The 25,208-nt window shown below is 38.8% G+C and overlaps 1 protein-coding gene across 2 annotated transcripts in view; it reads right to left on the reverse strand.

Annotated features, from left to right (window-relative positions):
• Positions 1–2,761: 2,761 nt before the first annotated feature.
• Positions 2,762–25,208, reverse strand: part of LOC139735075 (uncharacterized) — a 78,495-nt gene continuing 56,048 nt past the window's right edge. Inside the window, exons 6-10 of one of the 2 annotated variants that reach the window (XM_071645847.1) lie at positions 13,856–13,900; positions 10,535–10,581; positions 9,306–9,713; positions 7,806–8,649; positions 2,762–6,845 (exon numbers count right to left, since the gene is read on the reverse strand). In XM_071645847.1, coding sequence (XP_071501948.1) covers positions 6,733–6,845; positions 7,806–8,649; positions 9,306–9,713; positions 10,535–10,581; positions 13,856–13,900 — 1,457 coding nt within the window. In that variant the 3' untranslated portion in view covers positions 2,762–6,732. The remainder of the gene's footprint in view (positions 6,846–7,805; positions 8,650–9,305; positions 9,714–10,534; positions 10,582–13,855; positions 13,901–25,208) is intronic. The other variant, XM_071645848.1, reaches the window with a different exon arrangement.

The following is a 25,208-nucleotide window of genomic DNA, read 5'->3' on the forward strand; positions in this document are numbered from 1 at the left end:
AAGTCTCGTAGCTGGTCACTATCTGCACTCATTTCGTGAATGAATGTGACCTGGACTGTTTTATATTCAGTTTTGATGTGAATATTGAATTATGAGAGCAATTTTTCTCTCTCTTTTTTTTTTCCTTGCATATCCTTTCCAGTATTGATCCTGAAATGTCTACCATTATTTGACATTTTGATGCAGAAAATTTGTGTTGAGATCTGAAAGTAAAATTCATGAAATTTCACAACTTGTCTCAATTACATGTTTACAAGTCAGCACAGTAGCAGATGCTAATCTTTGAATGAATATGAGATGTTTGCATGTTACAACAATGTACATGTATGTGTATTATGTATATGTAGATATATATATATATATATATATATATATATATATATATATATATATATATATGATATATATATCGAGAGAGAGATATATATAGAGAGATGTATATATATACTGTATGTATATATTATACACATATTGGCAGTAATGGTAGTACAAGTGTATAGGGTTTGACACAATGGGAAAATGCATTAACTGCCAATTTGTATTACTTGAAATTTCAAGTTTTCGGGGACTTCCCCCTTCATCAGGGATGAAACTGCTAAGTTATCTTTACAATAATTGTTAATATCACTGTAATGATAAATTAGCCTTCTCATCCCTGACGAATTCACTCGTTCAAAAGTTACTACAGTACGCCATTTTGATTAGGGGAGGGGATACTTTTTGTTGTGTGTATAACAGCAATACATACTGTAATGATATCTCTGTTTCTGTAGGGGGGGGGGGGGGGGATGTCCTCTGTTGGTTCCTGGCAGTCTACTAATTCGAAATCTGTTAATGGTGTATAAGTGGTTCCTTTTGCTTTTCCTTTCCCTCACAATATGATGAAGTATGTCGTGTACTCTGCTCTGGTGCAGATTCCTGAAGTTTTGCTAATACACACTACTGATGTGGATACTTGTATGTATATATACCAAATATGACGCCAAGACAGCAACTACATATATCTCAATATCTCATATGCCCGCACTCCGTTGTAATTGCACCTCTTCCACTGAACTTTTGCTATAAACATCAAGAGCAGGATTACCATTTATAGCCACTTCCAACACTACCACTCTTTTGCCATATTTTTAGCCAACCTTACCTATCAGTTAGCTATAAGTGTCATCTACAACTCTCTTCACCACAGTCATACCATTGCCTTCACCATCTTGACCACCACAATTACTATGATATTATCTGGGACCATCATCACCTCCACCACCTCTTTCGACAACATTAACATTCATTGATAACATTTTATTTATCATCTAAATACCAAAACCGACACACTATTGGCATTCCTGGTCATAACCATCGCATCTAGCTTGGCCATTGCTTCCTGGCTACGATTACAATGATTTCATCATCACCAGTATCGCCGCCTAGTCACTTAGCCCTATCATCATCTTGTATGCGACCGCCTCACTACTACTACTACTACTACTACTACTACCACAACAACTCACCAACTCAGTTACCACCGTCATCAGCAGCACGATTCCTACCACCGCCATCGTCACCACAACCACCATCATCCCCACCACCTCCATTACCACTACCGCCTCCACCATCTCCACAATCACTGCCATCACAACCACTATCACTACCGCCATGCCATCCTTACCACCATAACCACCATCAGCAACACGATAACGTACACTACCACTGTAATCATCGTCACCACCATCACCATCATCCCCACCACCTCCATTACCAGCTACCACCTACACCTCCACAATCACCGCCATCACCACAACCACCAACACCACAATCTCTACCACCGCCATGATCCTTACCACCATCACCACCTCCATCAACACCACTGTCACCATTGTCAACATTACCACAACCTTCATCACCACCATCACTACCACATAAGCACCATCATAACCACCACCACCACCGTCAACATCAACAACACCAAGTAGCAAAAGACGTGATGTCATCGACAATAATGAGTGCGTTGCTACAGTGCTAGATAATTTATTTACCGTTCTTCATAGCAAATATTCTTTGTTTCCTGTCAAAACACTTCAAACGAGTTCGCGTCCATGATTTTTATGGACGTCAATATTGCACTGCGAACGCCTTAGAATTAATACGAGAAAAGGTTAGTAACACAGTCTGAAAGTAGGGCAAGATTTCATATCCACTCTTCTTCGACCGCGGATCCACCTTTTTTTCACACTCCTCGCTTATAAATAGTCAAAAACTCCACTACAAAACTTGTAAGAAAAACCATGCTTTGTCAAAGACGAGTAAAAATACGTATCAATAACTTACTGATTTACAGCATTGATATTGCTTATTTGGGACTACTTTTAAGGCTGTTATGCATAATATTTCTGATAGACTGGTTTTCGCCGTTGTGATAGTCTACAATATAGTTTGTTCTAGTCTTTCAATTATTTCATGAACTGAGGAATAGAATTACTAGTACACAATTTAGCTACTGCCCTCAGGTATTCAACAAACGACTATTCTGTCATTATGGCTATTTTTTTTTCTTGCAGATACAGTAAATTAAACTAGTAATGGATGCATTCACTGAAGGTGAACAGGTTTCAAGTTGAGATTTATTTTAAGGTCTCTATCTGCCTCTTCGCGACAACGGCATTTCAGTTATTGGAATGCCAAACTAAAAGTCTGTAAGAAAGTACAGAAAATAAATTATTCAAAGTGAGTAGTGCATCCTTCATAGCAGCTCATAAACAATGCCAAACTAAAAGTCTGTAAGAAAGTACAGAAAATAAATTATTCAAAGTGAGTAGTGCATCCTTCATAGCAGCTCATAAACAAACTGTACGCTTTTGTTTTGTGATTAATCTTCGCACGATAATTCTTTACTTTTCACCAAATATTCTCTGGACAAGCCAAACAGCCAATAATCGGCCCGCTGTTTGCTGACGTATTTTCTGCCTTGCATAAAACGGTGCAGTGTGAAAATCAAAACGTCACGATGACGTGACTTCTGTGCACATGGTCGGCATTAGCATTAGAATACCATTACGTGACATGCGTGATGCATCCACACGAAATACATTAATCTAGTTGCTCATCACATCAAGCGAAGGGAGCTAAGCCATTTTATGCGAAGATATTCCCACTAGACGCAGACAAGAGTTCTAAATGTGGGAGGAATCTCTAGAGGAGAATTAAGATTAAGGTTAGATGTCGGTGTTTTCCCTCTTTTTTTTTTGTCGACTCTCATCTAGGAATTGAAGTACTTCAACGTCATGCCCTACAGTCTTCTAGAAGGCCTACATATCTGTCTTGACAGATGTTAGGAACAAAGAATGTGTAAAGTCAGCCCTGTAATACCAGGCATGTCTAACGAAACCCATAAAGATCGCAAATGTATATATTGAAAACATATACCAGGTATCAAAATATTCACTGCAGTTTTACATAAAAGTAGTATATAAACACCTCTTTATACCTAATTCAAATATTCCAACATTTTGCCACAGACATAATTGAAACATTCCATGACAGAAGTAAAATGTGGCCATATAGATAAAAAGTAAAACTAGAAAATGTGAACACCCTCAAATACGTTAAAGAAAAAACTGCTGCTTTCATTGAACTACCGCTGCGTAACATAGGCGGTGGTTGAACAGGGCAAAGATGAATCCAATTTGGTACCATTTGCATCTTGTAATATCAACACGTGATCACGTTGTGGACACTTTCGAAAGAGGATAACCAGCTCATCAATGTCTTATATAGTCATGTTAGATCAGAGAGCAATTTGTTACGAGTATCATTCCTTAATTTCATATTAAGAGATGATCTTATGATGACAATGTAATGATACCAACAGCATGGTTTTGTTCACCCTTTTGTTAGTATCATTCCTTCATGTCCTATTCAAAGATAAGATTATGATGATGATGTTATGATACTAACAACATGGTTTTATTCATCCTGGAGAGTCTGTTCATTGTTAGCACTGTACTTACGGAGAACCCTGCCATTACACCAATTATTTTCATTGAGGTTTTATTTCTTTGATTGTCTCTTTTTTTAAACAAAGTATAGATTTGATTGCAATACACTGACTCACAATTCCGATCGCTGTCCCATAAATCTGCAGCATTCGATTCTCCCTACCTGTCCATATTATTTCAAAGATATATATACCAGTAAGCAGGTAATATAATGAGATCATCTGTATGTATGATATTTGTACATGATATCTACTCTTGGTGTTCCCTCGAAGGCTTATATTCAGTGTTTGTTCATCTTTCTGCGATACTGGTCTGAAAGAGAGAAAAAACTCTCTTTTTTTAACTGATCTCTTGAACTTTACAATCTTACAAATATACAAAACAAAAAATTGAAGAACGTATCAATATATACAACACATCATTAGTAGAAGCATCACACTCAAATGCCGCTGCTAAACAGGCGGCGTTACCTTTGTCATCAAACTTATCACAGCGCTACCGTTTCGGAATAAGGGAATTTGAATCAGAGGCTTAGCTGCAATTGAGATAGAACTGATTAGCTTGAGAGTTCGACTGCTGTTGGCCACAAAACTCATCATGCATGTGTCCTATGTTGACGTCTCACAAACTCTTGTTTTCATCGTCAGAACAGTACTCTTTATAGCAAATAGTAAATTATCGTTGCAGTTGCGCGCAGTTTTATTTTCATAATTTTTACACCGTGTTTTAATCCCTGTGATTTATATTAATTCTTATCATTTATGTATATCTCATTTCTGTACAAAAGTAACAAATAAAGATATAGCAAGACGATTTCCATCCAGTATTTTTAAATCTTTGTGAAAGAAAAGTTGATAGCTACTGTTTTCTGACTCAATTAGTGCGTTAAAAAATAGAACTTTTGTTTTGTTTGCGGTTCTTGCTGGATTGCGTGTGAAGTCTACTCCATCATATTGATTTGTGTAATGAATTGCTTCATTCGTGCACCATTCTCAGTCACTTGTATGTGCATAGTTCGTGTATTCATCGTATTTGAAGATTGTTTCGTTTTTCACACATGAAATGTAAGTAATACTATCTTCTCTATAAGACATTAAAACGTTCAACATTATCATTTACAAAGCGTTCAGTTGTGCAATACAAACGTGTCCCCACACGGCTTGGCAGAACTTGTCAGTAACGTACCAATTTCCGAAGACCCAATGTCCATGCATGGTTTAGTGCTGTATCTGTTTGTCATGATTCTTCTTATCATTATCATTTTCAATCGGCCGTGTTTCGTAGAGAAGAGTAGAAATTATCGTTTATGTGTTCATACACACTTGTTATGGTCGATTGCAGAATTCTACTAAAACGTGGTTCTTATTGGCCACAAAATTTAGAAGGTTCCTCTCTTTCTCTCATAGCTGGCAAATATTTGAGTTCCTTACATGTGAGTGTGTATGTGTGTGTTTGTGTGTGTGTGTGTGTGTGTGTAGGAGGGGGTATATATTTTATGACATTAAAAGAAACCAAAGCCCTAATAAAAATATGAATTGAGTGATAGTAGCAATATTAGTAGAACACATCAGTGAAAGTCTTAGGAAAACTGGACAATCGACTCAAAAGTTATGAATTTTTAAAGTTTCGGTGCCGTCATGGTTGGATATTAGGAGACTACTACACTTCATGACGTCATTATGGACAACAATTTAGGAAAAATACACTTATATAACGAAAAATATCACAAATGTTCATTTTTTCCGAAAAGTATACATCCCATCGACTTACTTACGTATGTCAAGGAAATATTATTCCCCCTACCTTCTGGAATATTTAAGTCAAGTGCTCCTTCATTATGGCAAAAAAAGTGGAAATAAGTTGAATTTTCTTTATATTCTCTTTACAGTTTTGTCCATAATGACGTCATAAAATGTAGTAGTCTCCTTCTCCAGCGATGACGGCACTGAAACGTTAAAAGATTCATAACTTTTTGAATCGATTCGCCGATTTTCCTCAAACTTTTATTAATTTGTTCTACTAATATTGCTGCTTTCACACAATTCAAATTTATATTTGAGTTTTGGTTCTCTTTAACCGGTTCGAGCTGACCTTTCTCCAGTATAAAATGAAATTCAGAAATTTCAGTTTAGTGATACTGAGATGATAATTTCATGAGTAAAATTCCCCACGGACTTGATAGGTTGGAAGTGTCATTTCCCCCACGGGTCATGGTACTACTAGTAATCTATAGCGTCCAATCTTCATGTCGTCTCATGTTGCTGGATAACCACTCTCTTTTTCGGTCGTCGCTGCAGAACTAAGCCTTGGCATCTGAAATCCCACCGAGTTTCGAGTAAAATAGGTTGACTCTCCTGTTCATGCTGTGATACACTAATCCTTATAATCATCTGACGCCCTATTTCATTCGCTAAGATTCCAACAGAGGGGTAAATTGTGTTTGATCTATAAATAGTACGAATGATACTGAATGGCCTTCGAACATGGAATGCCAGAAAACATTGTCCTCATTGCATCTGTTTTCTTTCACTCATGCAATATAACTCGTACAACATTTTGCGGTATCCCAGTTGATGCTATATCCAGTATATAATTATGATTGTTGGAAACTCGCGACATCTGGTTTCATTCCTTCTTTTTTTTTTCAGACGGCAGCATATCTAACTTGAAATTGCAGATTACCTCTTAGTTAACCCCGGTGATTGAGCAGTGCTAAGCACACTATGTGCGCGATGTGACCTTATTTGCGTTTTAACTTTTTGAGCTTTTTAGCCATCTTGGTCAGCTCATCCGTTAAGTCATCTTTGCTCTCCCGAGAAGATGACTTTTTCGTCGTCGGACTGGTTGATTTGCCTGCCAAAAAAAAAAAAAGAGAAAGAAGAGAGAGAGAGAGTTATTGATTTCAATATATAAAATCATGATGAATGAAGCATATCGTTTCATTTACAAATTCAATTTTTTGACGCAATATCTATCCATCTTTCTACGTTTCCTGAACTGAGCAGAAAAGATCGATAACAGAGTACAATGTGGCATAAAAGAATCAAGGAGATCAGCCAATCGACTGCCTGATTGGTTGCTGAATTGATCACCCTGAGTGGTAGTAAAGTGGAATGAGAGCAAAGGCGGAATAGAGTAAACATTCTTGATACAGCGACAGGTGTAGGAGACGATAATAACATTGAAAACATGCTTACTAAGGAGTTGTGACCTCGGAATTAAAGGTTTTGTTTACCACTGGGAGCAGTGATTCGAAAATGTTTGAATTATCACATTTAATGCATGTGTAGGTCAGTTGTATCACAAATTATCCCACCATTTAGAAATTACGCAGTAAAGCCTAGAATGTAAGGAGATATCAGTAATTCTCCCAATAGACCATAACTCTAGACGGTTTATTCTAGAAACAATTCTATTATCTATTTTTCACATTTTGTATATCTAACAATACTTGTAAATATTGATTATACTGATTAACATTTTTACATTTTTTGTTTCTATCCCTAACTCACATTTTTGAATTGTTTTGAAGCACTAAAGCTGGGTTTTTGTTTCATCTGCAAATGGTAAATATACATTAAAGCCTTTAAATCTTTGGAAAAGAGAAAGTGTTTCAAGGATATACAGACATGAAACCGAGAAATAGATGAATGTATAGATATAATTGAAAATCAAAACAATTTACTGAATTACTAGGCTTGGGCACAATGAATAAATTGCGAAGAAAGTATTGTTTGCAATGGGGCACTGAATAGTGTCTGCCACAGCGAGGACAGATGGAATACTACTAAAACAAAACGCATGGCTAATTACCTGTCTTTTTCTTGTATTTCTTGAGTTCAGCCGCCAGTTCATTAACGAGATCTTCAACTTTGTCATTATCGTCATCCTCATCGTCACTGTCACTATCGCTATCTTTCTCGCCTTCTTTATCGTCGTCACTCTCCTCATCGCTGTCGTCATCAGTGTCGTCACTCTCCGAATCACTCTCCGTGTCGCTGTCCGTATCGCTGTCTGACGTGTCGTCGTCGGAATCATCCGAATCACTATCTGAAGTGTCATCACTGTCTGAAGTACTTCCATCATCACTCTCGGAATCGTCCTCAGAGTCGCTATCAGATTCGTCGTCGGAGTCACTCTCGTCGCTGTCAGAGTCGCTTTCTTCGTCCTTCACATCAGCTTTCGATGCAGTTTTTTTCTTGGATTTAGCAGTCTTCCGAGAAGTTTTCGTCTCCTTTTCGTCATCGCTTTCGTCATCGCTATCATCCGAATCAGTATCACTGTCTTCTTCATCGTCGCTTTCATCGTCTTTATCTTTTTCTGAGTCACTATCACTGTCACTGTCAGACTCGTCTGTGTCCGAGTCAGTATCCGTGGTATCATCTTCATCGTCGTCGCTTTCACTATCACTTTCGTCATCGCTATCATCATCATCATTTTCCTCCTTCACGTTCTTGGTAGCCGTCTTTGTCGAAGACTTCGTTTTTTGTTTCTTTAGCTGCTTTAACTCCTTCTCTACCTTGTCTGGAATGCGTGATTTAACTTTCTCATGTTCGCCATCACTATCATCTTCGTCATCGTCGTCATCATCGTGGTCTTGGTCCTTGTTGTAATACGACTTGGTCCTGGTCTTTGACTTCGGTATCAGTGACTGAACCTTTTTTTTTTTTAATGAAGAGAGATGCGGAATCAGAATTATGAATTATGGTTAATCATTGCTGGGGTGAAAATGGAAATTGTTGCAATATCACAAGGACGTATACGATTCAGAGTTTTTTTTACGATTGTGTCGGTGCGCGTGTGACCTCTTTGGCATTCAGTGGCATTCAAAGTGCACAAATTAATATTCAGCTGTTGTCAGCACCAATAGATTTCTTTGTTGGTATAGATTAATGATACATTCATATTATGATAATACAGTGTGAGGATAGCAGTATACATATATCAAGTGTGGAATAATTAACCCAACCTGTTGTAGGCCTGATGTCGCCAACAGTTACGATCTATTATGTGTTGTTATGTAAAAGAAGTGGTTTATGGCCTTTGCTCCATCTTAATGTCAGTGAAAAAAGTAGAATTACGCTGTAATTTAGTAATTATATTCAAATAAAAAAATACAGTTTCGAGATGACATGCTGTTCTAATCAGTGTTTGTCTTTGAGCCAAGCACTAATGTCTTATGTGGTACGATGCAGAGAAATGGAAATGGATTATGACCATTATTTCAACAGTAACGAAAAGACATGAGGTTGAGATGAATACATTAAAGAAATTAATTGTTCGAAGCTTTATTGTCACACTTCATATACCTACCATACTGAACAATCGATTCATCAGGGTTTCTTCGTCGTCGTCGTCCTCATCATCATCGGAGTCATCATCAGAATCATCGGTATCAGAGGTATCATCATCGTCCTTATTCCCGTCATCTGAGTCAGTATCAGAATCATCGCTTTCGTCGTCGTCGTCAACAACCTTCGGCTTTACGTCCTTCAGCCTCTGCTTGCCCGAGGACGTCTTCGATTTCGTCTTCTTGGAACTTTTTGAGACGATATCGTCAACGTCGTCGTCGTCATCATCGTCGACAGGAGGCTTGTACTTCGCAGACGCCTTGGAGCGTTTCTTGGCAGCGTCGTCCTTTGCCTCTTTCTTCGTGGACTTAGTTTTGATGGATGAGAGGTCACTCAGCTCTTTCTCTAGTTGATCAATCTCGACGCTGTCCTGCGGTGTAAAACAAACAAAAAAATTTGAATTTATAATGATATTCATCAAAAATATAAAAAAATGCATTGTTCTGTTGTTATGGCGCACTCCGAATGTACATAATTGGCAGGTTTGAATCAAAACCATTCCCTCCCCTTACTTTGCAGATCTTATGAAACTCCGAGTAGCAATAAATACAGATGAACCTGCTGTCAACCGAGTGAACTTGTTCCAATACTTCTGCCTAAAGCTCTTCCTTTGAGGATATCGAGCACTCTTCATAGAAGGATAGAATCACCAAGTGTGTATATATATATATATATATATATATATATATATATATATATATATATATATATATATATTCATATTTGCTGGAAATGAATGTCATTGGACCTGAATCTGAACCTAAAAGCACACCATGATATACGTTGATAAGGAATACAACTAAACGGTCCTACTAATTGATGGGACACCTTTTTGCAAACATAAAACAATCTTCGTGATAGTGTCAGAAAACTCACAGTATGCATGTGCATCGTACAGTAGTAATTGAAGTATGGCAATTGAAATATACTGTACGGATGTTATATTACACAGTATATGCTGGGAGGTGCGAAAGAGGTCTTTCCCTGGCATTATTGAATGGTATAAGGAATACGGTATAGCAAAATGTGGGAAATTATATATATATGATATATGAGGGACATTAAAGTAAGTGAACCAGTAGGCAAAAGGAGAAGGCGTACGTGTAGCATTCAATACTTAAATGTGCCTCACTCCGCAGGAAGAACAACAAAAAGTGACTGTTTATTGTGATTCTCTATAAGTATGCATACCTTCTTGACAGCTTTGGTTCTACTGCTTTTCCCACCAAGCACCACATCTGTGAAAAACACAAAAATACAGAGGATATAGCACTGCGTCATTCAAATTCCAAACTTTGAACATCTTAATTATCAAAACGTCAGACAAACCAGGAGAAGACGAAGAGAAGTAATGGAGCAAGAGAAAAAGGATCGAAGGAAGACGCATGGCAGCATGTGAGAAGAGGGAGATGAAGGAACAAATTGTTGGATTGAGTTTTGGTAAAAGCAGAATCATTTCATTTGCAATAAATATAAAAAGAGATATACATAATGGTAGTGAAAGCAAAAACAACAGCGGTAGTAGAGTAAGATTTATAGGGAAAGAGACTGAACCAAACGGTGAAACAAAGAGAAGAAAACTGAGGACAGGAACATGTCGGAGGATAAGAATGTGAGAGAGATATGAATCAGGACAACGATGAAACTGCTTAACCAACATTTGAAATCACGTGGTACAGAGGTATGGTCGTGAATGGTTGTTAGCAGATCACATGCGAGTTCAGGTGGGAAGTTAGTCAATGGAGTACATGCAAATGCGTTGTGTCTAATCTGTGTCAGCCAGGGTCCCCCATATCATATGTGTCAGGCTGGATTGATAAACGAATTAGTCGCATTTAGAACAGTGAGGGTGTACAGTAGAGAGTGTGCGACTTTCGAGCCCTGTCTGCAGTGCATTGCAGCCTTTAATCGGTTCCACGATGTGTCCGTTGATTTGCGGGCTAGGAAAGTGCGACAAAAATGTCATACAGGAAAAAGGTCTATGGGATCATCGCTAACTACTTTAAAAATGTCATGAATGCATTCACGATTATTCTACCCCCAAAATTCCCCCTCCCCCACACATACACACACTTCCCATATACACACATACACACGTTTTTGCTATCATACGGCAGAGTTACCAGTTACCCTTGGACGCTAACGCGACTACCGCCATACCACGCTTAAAAAGGGGTGACGAAAGAAAACGAGAAATGCTCCCCCCCCCAACGCACCACTCGTACCAATGAATGTAACACTGCAAACGTCAAGAGACCTCAACTTGCGTTTTACAATTGAAGTGTAGGAAAAAGCAGTTGAGACTCCAACTCTCCCGCTTTCGACGGGAGATCTCCCGCCGAAAGCCCATTTTTGCAGAATCTCCCGTTCTCCCGCTTGAGATTTAATTTCTCCCTCTTGAAATGATTTCTTACTTTATTTTATTGTAGGCCTATGTTGAAAAATAAGCCTTAGATTGGAGTCTCCCGCTTGCTAGGGGTTTCAGGCGGGAGAATTCCCAGATCAGAAGGTGCTTCGGGTTGGGAGAGAGAGAGAGAAACAGACAGGGGTGGGAGAGGGAATGGGAGAGCGGGGAGCTAAGAATGCATGGACACGGTGCTGAGCAGGCAGTGAATGGATCCCATCATACTGCCACTCTTGACGAAACATGAACGATGGAATTCAGGCTGCCACCATTATGTCGTATCTGATGCAGTATGAACCCGTTCAAGCAGGTCACGCTCCGGAAGCTAGGCGGAAACTAGGAGAAGTCGCAAGTCAGGGGAGTGAGCTAATTTCTGCCAACTGTCTGTTTGTCACATCTTGTTTATCTCTTGTTTGTGTCTCTTCGAATACTCTTCTAGATGTGAATACGAATACTGATTCGAATGCAGACCAATATCTTAATTTCAAAGTAAACTTAAATTGAATTCAAAATGTTTCCCTGAGTTTAAATTTAAATTCAAATCTGTACATCTACATTTTAGTATGTGTCTTTAATGGATATTATTTTAAGACTTTTATGAAACGAGAGAGGGGAAGGCGAAGCTGGCTCTGCAGTCGTGATGAAAGCCTACACCTTGATTGGACATACATTGTTACACTCACGCTCACAACCGCGCGCATTATTATGTATGTAAACTTAGTAGTGAGGGTGCACATCAGTGTGTGTGGACACACGTGTGTATAAATATGTAAAATTGCCCTTGTATTGTAGCGGCATGCATTACATACATTCTTCTACCGTATACACACCATGACTGGCAAAGGATTTTACATCACACTAATCAAAGCGAAGAGAAGGTTGACGATGATTATTATATCCTTGGTTAGATCTGTAGATCACTCTACCCTAAAGTAAATCACGCACTAAACCTAATTCGTGTGCGAGTGGTCACCCCAGGCACGTCATTAATCGTGAGTCGAGAAGGCCCCCTATTACGACACGTGCGAGTTCCTCCCTCTCCCTTCTCTGGCATCGCTTTCTCAGCCTACCTTATTAACGTATCAATACCCCAAGACAGAACGTGTTCAGCATTTGACAGTCCACATGCATGTCACATACACACAAACGAAGCACCAAGTCTCCCTATACCACTGACTGACAGAGGTTGGAGATTAAGAGGTCTTCTTGCTATAGAATGCCTCATTACCGTAACAATGTTATTTCTTATACACTGTACTCGGGTATTCGGAGGTTCAGATTTTCTACTTCGTCGTCCTCTTCTCCATCTTCTTCTTGTACTTCTTTTTCTTAGTTAATGTCTAGATCAAAATATGTTAAGATTTTTCAAATAAAGCTGTGCTAAGATCAGTCTCAACTCACAATGGAAGATAAAAACAGTCCGTATAGGAGTTCTACAAGGGAATATCGCGGGTTCAACAATTGAACGAGGGTCACGTTTTATTTTGCTTTACCTGAAGGGGGCTCGGCTTATACACACATGCTGGTTAGTGTGCTGTACACATTGATGGTGCACTAGTGTCATGAATACAATTTCATATTTTCTTTTTCCACAGAGACACCTCGTCTTCACTAATCAGGGTTGAATACACATGCATGAGTTTGTGCATCGATATTATGTTTATATACGTGCATGTGTATGCTAAACCAAGTATAGAGATTTGTTCAGGTATAAACAACTATTATAGAGGTACTTTCGATTAATAACTGCAAGATATAATATCATAGCTCCATCACTGTGGAGCAGATTACGGAGTCTCTTGTTGCGTCCAAGATATCTTGCATTTATCGGGGAACAGGTATACACGCAACCATGCCAAGAAAGGCAAAAGGGGCGAACAAGGCTTTGGAATGCTAATGACTGTTGCATACAAGTACTCCAGCATACTCGAAGAGAAAGCCAAAATGCACCATCGAAAATAGATTCTGTATAAGTATAGTATGAATATGACGGCAAACATCAATCTTTCTAAAAGCTATATCAATATGCAGAGAATGCAAAACACACTCCAACGACACCCTAAAATGTGCCTCGATTTGGGGAAAATTGTCAATTTTTTTTTTTTTACCTCGAATGTCATTCAGGTCTATGCCGCTCCATTTGGAAAAGTTTGCTGCAGAACGAGACAAAAGTATTATAAAAAATTTGATATCGTTTTTGTCTCAGAAAAGATTAATAAAAGGTACTTTAGAACACATTCCAAAAGTCAGGAATATCAATGAAATTCATAAAATAAGATTTTCAAATTATGTATTAACTTCTATGCCAGCTTTATTGTATCAGAAAGAGAATATTTTGAGTTTAGACAACATAACTGCGAACTGTGATTTTTTTTTAAGTAGGAGTTACGTGTTTGTTGGGCTCATCAAACAAGAAATGATTATCATGTAAACAGTTAAAGGTTTACATACAACTGCACAGCACCTCGCAATTCAAGAAGCATCCGCGAACAGATTTTGCATAACTACTTTCCCTTTGCTTTCTGTACATTTTGATCTAAGTCTTTGAAGTAGATTATCGAGGAACGAGGATAGAAGATGATGATATGCTGGTGACGTCATCGTATACGTCACCAGCATCTTATGAACGGCATTGTGTCCCATTGATAAATGACATAGGTTTTATCAGGATAACTTCATAATATTTATTGTTTGATCCTCATTTCCAATATTGGGGCACATGACAATTTTCAATGTTATCTTTAGAAAAATTTGACAAAGACCACTAAAACGATAAGAAAATATAACTTATCGCTATCTAATCCTGAACGCGCGAACAGATTGACAGAGTTGAACAGATACAAAACGTTTTGATTCTTTAACAGTCTAATGCATGCAATTTCTGCATTGTTTCATATTGCATTGGGTGTCTCATAGTTTGCGTGGTCAGCAACATCCCGCCCTCTTTTGATCCATTACTTCCAGCTTCACAACATCATCTTTAGATGATTTATTTTCTTTTAAAGCTCCATTACTGTCATTCGAATACGGCGTGAAAATCAGTGAGAGCCTCCTTTTAAGATAACCCATTAAACACCAAAATTATTTTAAAAGTCTTCAATTAATGATTACACACCAAGCAGGCTTAAATTGATAAGTATGATTATAAACGCTATAGGCATCAAGGTATGAGAGTGCTACCCAAACTTGATATGCCTCTCCTCTTTTTTATCTACATGACATAACTGAAAAGCATGTGTGCCGTCGGTGACTCGTTATACATCAATGTCATCAAAAGCACGCATGATACATACATTTTTATAAAAGACATACATTTTTTCGACACGCATACTTAGTTCCAAACTGCATCAACAGTGCGCACCATTTTTGAGTGAAGGCTGCTGGTGAACTGGGAGAGAGTTCAAATTGGTGATAACATCACCTTTCTTTTTAAGATTGTTCATCCCATTCTACCTGGCCCACGTGTGTGGCACTGTAACATCAATAACCACAGAGTATAGACGTGACCCTCATTCAAAATGTTTTCAAGCGGATCCAGCAATACTGTTCTAAGAATGACGTTTTGAAGCGGAGTTTGATTACCGGTATATAGCCTGTTGCATGTATTTAGGACCCTTTGTTTAAAAAAAAAAAGAAAAAAAGAGATATATATTCTTATTCTCTGGTTATTCATCGTTATCAATTCCTGTTTTGTCGCTGTCTATTCATTCCATTAGTGATATCCCCCTAAGCTTAATGTTATCAAAATGTAAAGTATAAGTTACTTATATTGTGTATGTGTGTGGGGTTTTTTTTTCCTTCAGTTTAAACAAAAATGAAGTATATTTAGCACAAGATATCATATCGCTCGAGGCCGCTATCCCAGTTAGGCAAACCGCTTATCATGCTTTAATATTGATGACGGTCCTCTCCACTTGTACCTTAGATACGATATCATGATTACTCTTGTATGTAATTATATTACTTTAACTGCTCTTTCGGTATTCTTATCATATTTTGATAAGAACGCTGTGATTTGTCATAATGATTTCATTTTTACAAGTGGAGAAATAAAACAACCTGAAACAGAACTTGTTTGTTTTATTGTCTTTTTATGCTGCTGGGAGTTTTTAATCGACTAGAAGTAAAGCAAAAGGTAAAGGTGTTTGTGTTTAGACTAGTGTTATACTGAGACTGAATGTTTTTAAAGTTCCTGGTAATTACAAGGTTATGCAAATGGAGCACGGAGAATCTCTGGCACACACACACACACACACACACACACACACATACTCACACACATACACACAAATCACACACAAACATTATGTATAATGATTATTAAACACACTTTACAACCGGTAATGTGCAAATCGGGGTTTTCAAAAGTCTGGAAACTGTTTTGAAACTAGTTTTCTTGACATCATAGATTTTGTCGTAAGATTGAATACTTGTCGTTTTTCAATAGGCGAGAGGGTCTTTAAACATAATTCCCGCAAAATATTTTCTTAATGCAATGATTAAGGTCGTCTGAATCTCAAACTGTTCATCATTATTAGCCTAACAGATGGTAAAATGGAATATCTGGGGCACGTAACAGGCGAGAATGAGAGCTCCCTTCTCTTCAGTTCTTTTCCCTATTAGTCTTCGTCGTCATAACGTAGTTTTCTGTCTGAATATTGAAGGTAGTTAAGGTATACATTAATGTTTGAGGAAATGATTAAAGAAGAAAGCGGCAAGGAATTCTGGCATGACATTCTCTGGTGGAGGCAGTAATCAGTCTACTGATATCCGACTTTACATGGTGATTTCCACTGCTAGGGAGAGATTGATTAGTCTGCATACAATTACGTTTTCCAGGAAGAAGTGGGAAAATGGGTTAATTATTATTAAATGAGATGTAGATATATGAGAAACCAAAAAAAAAACATACAGAGGGTAGAGCAAAATTCATGATAGATAGCAGAAAGCACTCAGGAAAAAAAATAGTAAGCAGCAATATTAGAGCATCAGCACAACCTACAAAAATCAATGCTTCATAAAATAAATGCATAAAATGCACGCAGGGCAAAGGGGGTGCTAGTGGTAGTATTGGTTGAGATGAGGATTGAGCTTTAACCGATTTGCGAGATACTAAGAAACCCCCATGATATGTTACAGAGCATACAACCCTCATAGGAGAAATCAAAAGCTTATTTGATGAAAATCGGTTTTGAAGTGGCTGAGATATCCAAAAGTAAAGTAAAACAAAAGCAATCCCTAATGTAAGGTGGGTCCCACGTTTTATTAGGATCCCTTTCTTAAGATTATTTCAGCCATTTAAAGAACAATTTTCATCAAACACACTTTGAGTCTCTCTTAGAGTTACATGCTCTTCCATATTTCATAAGAGGTTTCTCTTTATCTCACAAAAAGTTGGCAATCTCAAGCACCATCTCAACCAAAACAATCCCTTTAACGGAGATATGGATATATTTATCATTCCCTCACATGGATATCGACGCAGAGATTGCTATAATTTGTAGGTGTGAAGAAGGTTTAACAAAAATAAAAACATATGCAACCTCCAAGATAGAGAATACATTACTTATTCATACTAACAATTTGACAGTTAGGCCCTACACACATTTTAACAAATGATATATTTTTACTCATTATGTGATTTGCTATTTCAGTCCTTTAGATATCACACACGATATTGTCCATGTTGACGTAGAGTATATTTCTTTAGGGAACCTGTTTCGAACGACAAATGCTTAGATAATAGATATAGAATCTAGTTCAGTCTCCATTTCATCAGTCCAAATCTTTATTTCCCGAAGGAAAGATCTGCAAGCTACGAACGTAATGAAACTGCAATCACATCAATGTCTCCGAAGGCAGATCAAGATGTCTGACGTCTGATCATGTCCTCATGGGCGGTATCTATACGCCATACGGAATTACGTCCCCTAGCCTGAATTGCCTAGACATAGGCCTACTTCAGCCTACGACTTAATTTTGTCTTGACTAACACGAGTACAGACGTCAGTCAGATCAAACGAGTCAATGCCTCAAACCAAAGCCATCAATCTTCCAATCACAGCAGGGGCTAAACTGCAAACATCAAGAGGCACCTTGAAAGTATTACCTGATATAGAATTATGGAAAGCAAAGAGTGCAAACAAAAATAAGAAAGAAAAGGACTGAAGAACACAGATGAACGAATTTATCAACGATAGAGATTATTAAGGAAAAAGGCATAGAATATAGACCTCATAAAGATTGGTATTTAACCCCCCCCCCCCCCAAAAAAAATAATAATAATAATAAAATAAAATAAAATAAATAAAATAAAATAAAACAAAATAAAACAAAATGCAGTTCTGGATTGAAATTATGGAAGTCAATGACGTCTCACTTTTAACTTGATCTTGAGAAGAATTCTAAAGCAGATAAAGCTTTGCCCTTTCATTGTCGACAATCACTCGTGGCAATGTGTTAACTGGTAGCAGAAAGTTACAGCCATTTCCACAATGATCAGTACAGTGAGTCATCTGTCGCGGTAGTCAATGAGTACCTAAATGTACTCGTCTTGATTATCTGACTGTGATTTTGTAGACGCTGCGCATTTGGCCTTTTTTGTGTGGAATATCATGAATTTCACTTAAACTGAATAACCATATCAAATTGATGAATCAACTTCTACTAGGCATCACATAATCAATTATCTTATGTTCATGCTCATTATCCAATACAAATTACGTGAAATTACAATTATTCGGGGATATTACAATGTTAGGTTTTCTTTAAATACGTATACCATGCGTAACAATGATGTCCACCCAGGATGTCTGTTATTTGATACAGACAACCATTTTGACGTCTCTATGGCGTTTTAAATATTTTACTGACATATTTATTTCCTTAAACATTTGTTAAAATTTTCCCTATTCAGTGGTTTTTATTTCAATATTTGTCATTCATTTACAGCTTCATGTTATCTTTTCAGGTCTCTTTCTGCGGTTTCACCTCTGTCTACTCATAACTTATGGTTTGAGCACACTAATTCATTGTTCACTTAAGTATCTACTGTTAATGCACAATTTTGTAAGATTTGTCAAGAAGAACAACAACAAAAAGGAAATTTGTTCATTCTATTACGAACTATTACAAGAAAATATACCGTCAGAAAATGTGTCAATGATGTCACCTCTTAAAAGACGCTGAAGTAGTTTTCAAGGATAATGCTGAGATGAGGAAATAAGAATGCTCACGTTTACCAAACGCGTCATCATGACCTACTCGCTGATTTACAACGAGAATGATCTAATAACCATTAGATCTCGATCAGTTCCCGCGCGCTAATTGGCAGCAATGCAATCCGCTCGGCGTGGTTATAGGTGCCTGGGAGCGCACAGGCACGGTGGGACCGTGACGCCAGTTCTGTTTGTTCACTCCTTCAGAAGCTGAGTGAACCCCCCCCCCCCCAACCTCCCTTAAACACACACAGACAGACAGACAGACAGACAGACACACACACACACACACACACACACACACATACACACACACACACACACACACACATATGCCTACCGTACGTATGTACACTTTTACATGTACACGCACGCACGAGCGCTCAGAAATGAAACGATGCGAGAAAAATGCCTGTGGAAACGATTTTGGGCGGCTCAAGAAAAGCTGGCGGAGCAAACATTCTTCCGAAATAGGAGAGCCTAACAAGATTCACCCGATGATGGCAATCGATAGCAAAGCGGTGGTAGGGAAGGATAAAGAGGAAGACGGCTGGAAATGTCAGCGGGTCCCTGCCGTGTGCTCATCGCGCGCTCGTCTGGCCAAGACCTCGTGCAATGCGCAAAATTAAATTCCCGCCACTAACTACTCGCTTGCTCAGACGGTCATCCGCCATACATTCATTGTATCTCAAGTGAAGGAGAATCTTGAGAGTGCACAAATCCATAGCTTGACGACATTTTTTCCTACCATTTCAAGCGAGTTCTTCGTCTTACTCATGATTGTTATCATTCAGTCACTGTAAATCTACAACTGCTTATTGATGATGTTACAGAAAAAAAAATACTCAAAAGAAAAATGGGATCAATGGTCTTTGTAAGAGCTCGGGTTATTTCTTTTTCTTTTTCCTCAGAGAGTGACGCCCTAAGATTTACTACGTGATGGCATCGATAAAGAGAAACCATGGCCACGTTATGCGGAAATATGGCTAGACGTGGAAAGACTTCATCGGCTGATTTCATCATTGTTGCCATAGAGCTCTATCTTCATATCTTCCTTAGACAGTATATCGTGTGATGCCAGTATAGTGTTATTGTAATGGCTTTCTGTGGGGTCAACTGAAAACTTGTCGATAATCAATAAATAGGGTCTAGGGTAATTACCCCCTGCGCAATTAGCCCAGACCCTTTCCCTGACCTTAACCCTAATCTTAATCCTAAACCTATAATCCCAACCCTAACCCGAACTCTAACCCAAACCCTAACCCTAATCTTTACTCTAACCTCATCACTAGCTGGTATTTAGCCGGGGGTAATTGCCCTCGAGGGGTAATTACCCTGATACGCAATGAATAATATAGCCCGACAGTGTACTATCGAACACTGTGGTATATTTTGAACGCGTATATTTCTGAGTAATACTGAAATTCAATACGCATGGGCTCACTGAACGTTGTAGGTTCCTATGGGCCGAAATCCCCAAAATGCGACATAGAAATGAAAAAAAAAAAAAATGCTAGGTAATTGACATTTTACCACAAATTTGTCCGTATGTTGTTCGAAATCTTTTACCATTCACGATTCGAAATTTGAGCCTCATTTGCCGTTTTTCTCTTTGTCGTCCGCTCGATACGAACGTGTACTCGCAGGACGTCGATTATTCCATTACGAAATTCATGATCAGAGTTATAGCGCGATTCTGCGCAACGCGAAAAGATAACTTTCAGTGTATAGAGGGTTAACTTAAAGAATGTATTTTCAAAGAATTATTTTCAAGAATAATTCACATATCTTTTTAATGAATTTCGTAATTTTCAGGACTCTGTAAATAACTAGTGGTATTTTTGCTCGAATTTTCAGCCTCTGAGAACGGAATTCTGAGCAACAAAAAATAAGTCCCCGGTAATACAATAACCCCTTTTACCTATCTGTCTACCTAACAATACATATTTATATTTATATATAACTATATATCTCTCTCTATATATATAATTATATATATAATTAAACATATGCATATATATGTATGTATGTATATAGGTATATATATATATATTTGTGTGTGTGTTTGTGTGAAAAAGCAAGCAAGAGAGGTATAGATAGGACAATAGATCATACAATCAACGAAAGAGAGAGAAAAAAGTGGAAGATACGCAATGAATTGATAGTTTTTTTCATGAATAAGGTGTATGCATGTGCATACGAGTGATTATCATGGATACGTTATCTTGATATGGTTAACAAATTTTCAGCAAGACATTTGATTTTTTTTATGGATACTTCTTTTGCGTGTCAATGTTCACTTCAATTAATAATGAGGAGAACCATATTTCCATGGATTTATCCAACTCCTTGAATGGACTGCGCCGAGGATGGCACACATACATAATGGAAGTGGATTATTCATTTGAAAATCATAAAAATAGTATTCATCCCCCAGTTTTGCGCGTTTTGTCCCTGCATGCTGCTGCTCTTTATAGTGAACGGCACTCGACCTAGCGCTTCATATCTACAGTTTGGCATCGTCAGCTAAGGTCGCTTAAAGAAATGCACGAGCTCCTTTGCAACAATGAGGCTTTTACAGATGACATACCATTCGACTACGCTTCAGATAAAAAAGTCAAGCAGCATACCCATAATATATCATTTAGAATTACTTGCTCTTTCAAGCAAAGGTCGTTATTCCATTGACATAAGGAAACCTCTTGGCAGTTAATGAAAGGAGAGTGCACCTGCGCATGGCGGAAGCCGGAAGTTGAACTACACACACTACACACACGCAAACATACACATACATCTCTTTCTATCTCTAGTTCTCTCTCTCTCTCTCTCTCTCTCTCTCTCTCTCTCTCCTCCCATGCATTCAGCTATCCATCTACAGAATCGATCTCACTGTCATTTTCTATCTTAGGCTCAGACGATTTCATTGTACAACATTACAACCCATGTCTAGATATAGTTTACTAGTACATGTATTGTGCTTTAAGAGAAACGTAAGAAAAATTATAAAGTCAGTTGGATGATATTGCTGCTCCAACACACCTATATTTGAAACATGTAGTGATGTACTTGCTATCACCATTTTGAAGATTATTGCTCCTAAATCTGGAGTTTTAGCCTTACATAGAAAAAATATTATAAGCTGTGTGGTTAATTTGAGTTTAGTTTATACCAGGCACTCGCGAGTCCGTGGAATCAATATCATTGTAGTTTATAAGACCCACCCCCCGCAACCACAAACAAATAAGCAAACACACACAAACACACACACACACACACGCACACACACACACATACACACACACACACTTTTAGCTCTTTCAAAAAAAAATCCCCCAATAATTAAAGACAATGAAAAAGTCACAATAAAACCAATGACTCTCCGAAGGTTCCACTTTTTTTAGTAATCTTACCAGCCATCCTACGAAAAATTCTTGTAAAAGGAAAAAAAATGCTTTGGATTCGTTCTTGGTCTCGAGGCAAGGGCAAGGACGCTACAGTCTGCTTTACACTGATCACACAATCATCATATCCTAATTCTTCAATCGTCTAGCAAGCTGAGCGAAGTTCGCATGCCATGCTGTGAAACAAGATACGAAGAATCTCCATGCGAAACTCTCGGTGAGCCATGGGGGGGGGGGGAGGAGCTGCAGCCCCTCCAACATCCCCCCCCCCCCTTTTCCTGGTTCCGCGGTGCCTGGTTAGTAACGCATAACTTTGGTTGTTGTTTTTTTTTTTACTTTATTTAGGGAGTTTTCTCCACCTTTCGTCTAGATGAAGTCTTGTTTGAAAATCATCCCCTAAGGATTCAAAATAATGTTGTCGAAATGTGGCGCTAGATCAGCCAAATTGACAATATTTAATGGATGTTGGATGATGGATTCCACACGTTCGACATGCTGATGAGGGCACCACATTCCACAGGATTCCATGACTACTGGAACAGTTAAGTAATGGGTGTTAGGGGAGGAGTAGTGAGGATGGAATAGCAATCATGAACAGAGAACGGTGACGTCAATTATTCTTGCGTGCATACCATCGAAAACATGCATTATAATATCACTGTTGCAGTTTCTGCAGTACCTGATGAACATCAAGCAATGTATGATTTTATAAAACCAATCAGGCACACACACACAGAAAAAAAAATTGTCTATAGTCACTACAAAACTTCTAACCCTTGAATTTATGTGCCATGTCAAGACTTAAAAAAAAAGATAGATGAATAAAATGGCATGAATTTGGACCTCTAACTAATCCAAAACAAAGACCGACCGCCTCCCCCCCCCCCCCCAACCCCTTCTACTCTTTGGACAAATTCGAGGCTTTTGCTATTAGAATATGACGAGCAAACACAGCATCCTCTGTCGATGATTCACAGCATACATGCGAGTTTGCGTGCTTGGCACACCACGTCCAAACATCGTTTGTGGGGTGTCTTTATTTTCTACCTGAGAAGACAAGGAGAGAAGCAGCAATGAAGAGGAGGAGCATCCAATGTGGGATGCCGACAGATTTGTTCGCCTGACTCTTTGGGTCCGCCATCTTGGGAATATCCAAGTTATGAAGACTGCAGACGCTATGTGAATAAAGTGACGAATATCAGACTTTGAAATCAGTCCCGCTTGTGCCGAAAGGTCGCATCAAATTCCACGGGGGTCCTTGATTGGAGGTACGGTCACGAAGTTGATTCGAAAAAAAAAGAAGAAAAAATCCTCTAATTACGACCACAGTCCGCGCATTCAAACTGTGGCTATTCCACTGGTCGAAATGAAGTACTCCTTTAATGTTAGAACGTCTAGAGATTGAGATGGCACCTATCCCTGGGCATGGATGAGATGACGCGAGTAGAAGAAACGTTTTCAGTTCTCCAAGAATATCGGCCAGGGAAAATAATCCGATGTATTGATTGTCGTGGCTTACAGCGAACACAATTACCTTGACGAGCAGCTCAAATCAGCCGTGCTTTGATACTGCACGTCAGATGCAGGTATAATGGTATGGGTGGGTGGAGGCGATACGACACCTGAAAAAAAAAAATATTCAAAACTTCTTGAGGAAAGAAGAAAAGCGTTCAATAAAAACGACCAGGGATGCTTTGTGTTCCGACAGAGCGAAATCAAACAGCACTTAGTCCAAAGTGAGGCAGTTGACATTCATTCAGGAGCTGTTGGATGAAGACTGGATCTATCGCAAGACTCTTACAATGAACCTCGTGTCCCTGTATCCTGTCAGCCCGTCTCGATAGCTGAATATGGAATCGATTGCGCTCGACGCCCTAGGAACGGCTTCTATGGCGCAACGAATTCCGAAATGGGGTGTTGAATGCTTGGCAGAAAATTTTCACGAGAAATAGTTCTAATTCCCGCGCCTTTTCTACGTAGAAAAAACAATCCGGGACCACTTTTAGAGCGATTTAGTTTCTCATGAGCTCTTGACTAATGACGTAAGTTTCCTATATCTACCAGAACTGGAAGACGAATTCCTTCAGTTCAGCTACGTTAGATGACGAGGGGTGAGATAAAAAGGAGGGAGAAGGGTGTCAGAGACAGCGAAGGAGGTTGGTGAGGATGACTATGCCGTCGTGGCAGGCAGAGTTCCTGTGACAGTGCTTAGTGGGAGAGTAATGGAAAGTAAGGCACATGAAATGTAGCGTTGCAACCAGGCTTAATGATGTTAGAGACAACTAACATTGCTTAACAGACAGATGATTGTATGGGGCTGGCTCACAGACACAGATTGTCTTCCTCTCCCTCTCTCATTCCTAGACACTATGGTCATGGAGAGTGTGAGGAACTGTGTGCCTGTGTGTGTATGTGTGTGTGTGTTGGTGGGGGGGGGGGGTCAAAGGAGGGTGACTTGAAGAAAGATGATGCCGCTGGATGTTTGGGATGTTTGTTGGGTCAGACGTGGGGAAGAGCGCGGCCATGTTTTACCGTTTGACGAACCCTCGGCGGGGATCTCATGGCGTCGGACTCGGCCAGCGCTCTGCTTTTTTTCGTCCTAGGGGGAAAAGATGTAGCATGCACTGCTGTAATCTAATCGACGGGGGACAAGATTTTTGCCCGCGGTAAAACTCTCGCCTGATACCGTATAATTAAAGGCCAATTAACATGTGTTCAGCAATGATAGCGCCCATAGGAAGCATGAAAGAAAATATGAATGCATCTCCCAACGTTGAATATCATGGTGGCCGGCAAGCCAGTACGTTAATATACCCCATTCTAGAAATGTTTTGGGATGGAGC

This window comes from Diadema antillarum, unplaced genomic scaffold (assembly GCF_040938485.1).
Source record: "Diadema antillarum isolate AM-2024a unplaced genomic scaffold, OU_Dant_1.0 seq00000563_RagTag, whole genome shotgun sequence".
In the NCBI taxonomy this organism is placed as follows: domain Eukaryota; kingdom Metazoa; phylum Echinodermata; class Echinoidea; order Diadematoida; family Diadematidae; genus Diadema; species Diadema antillarum.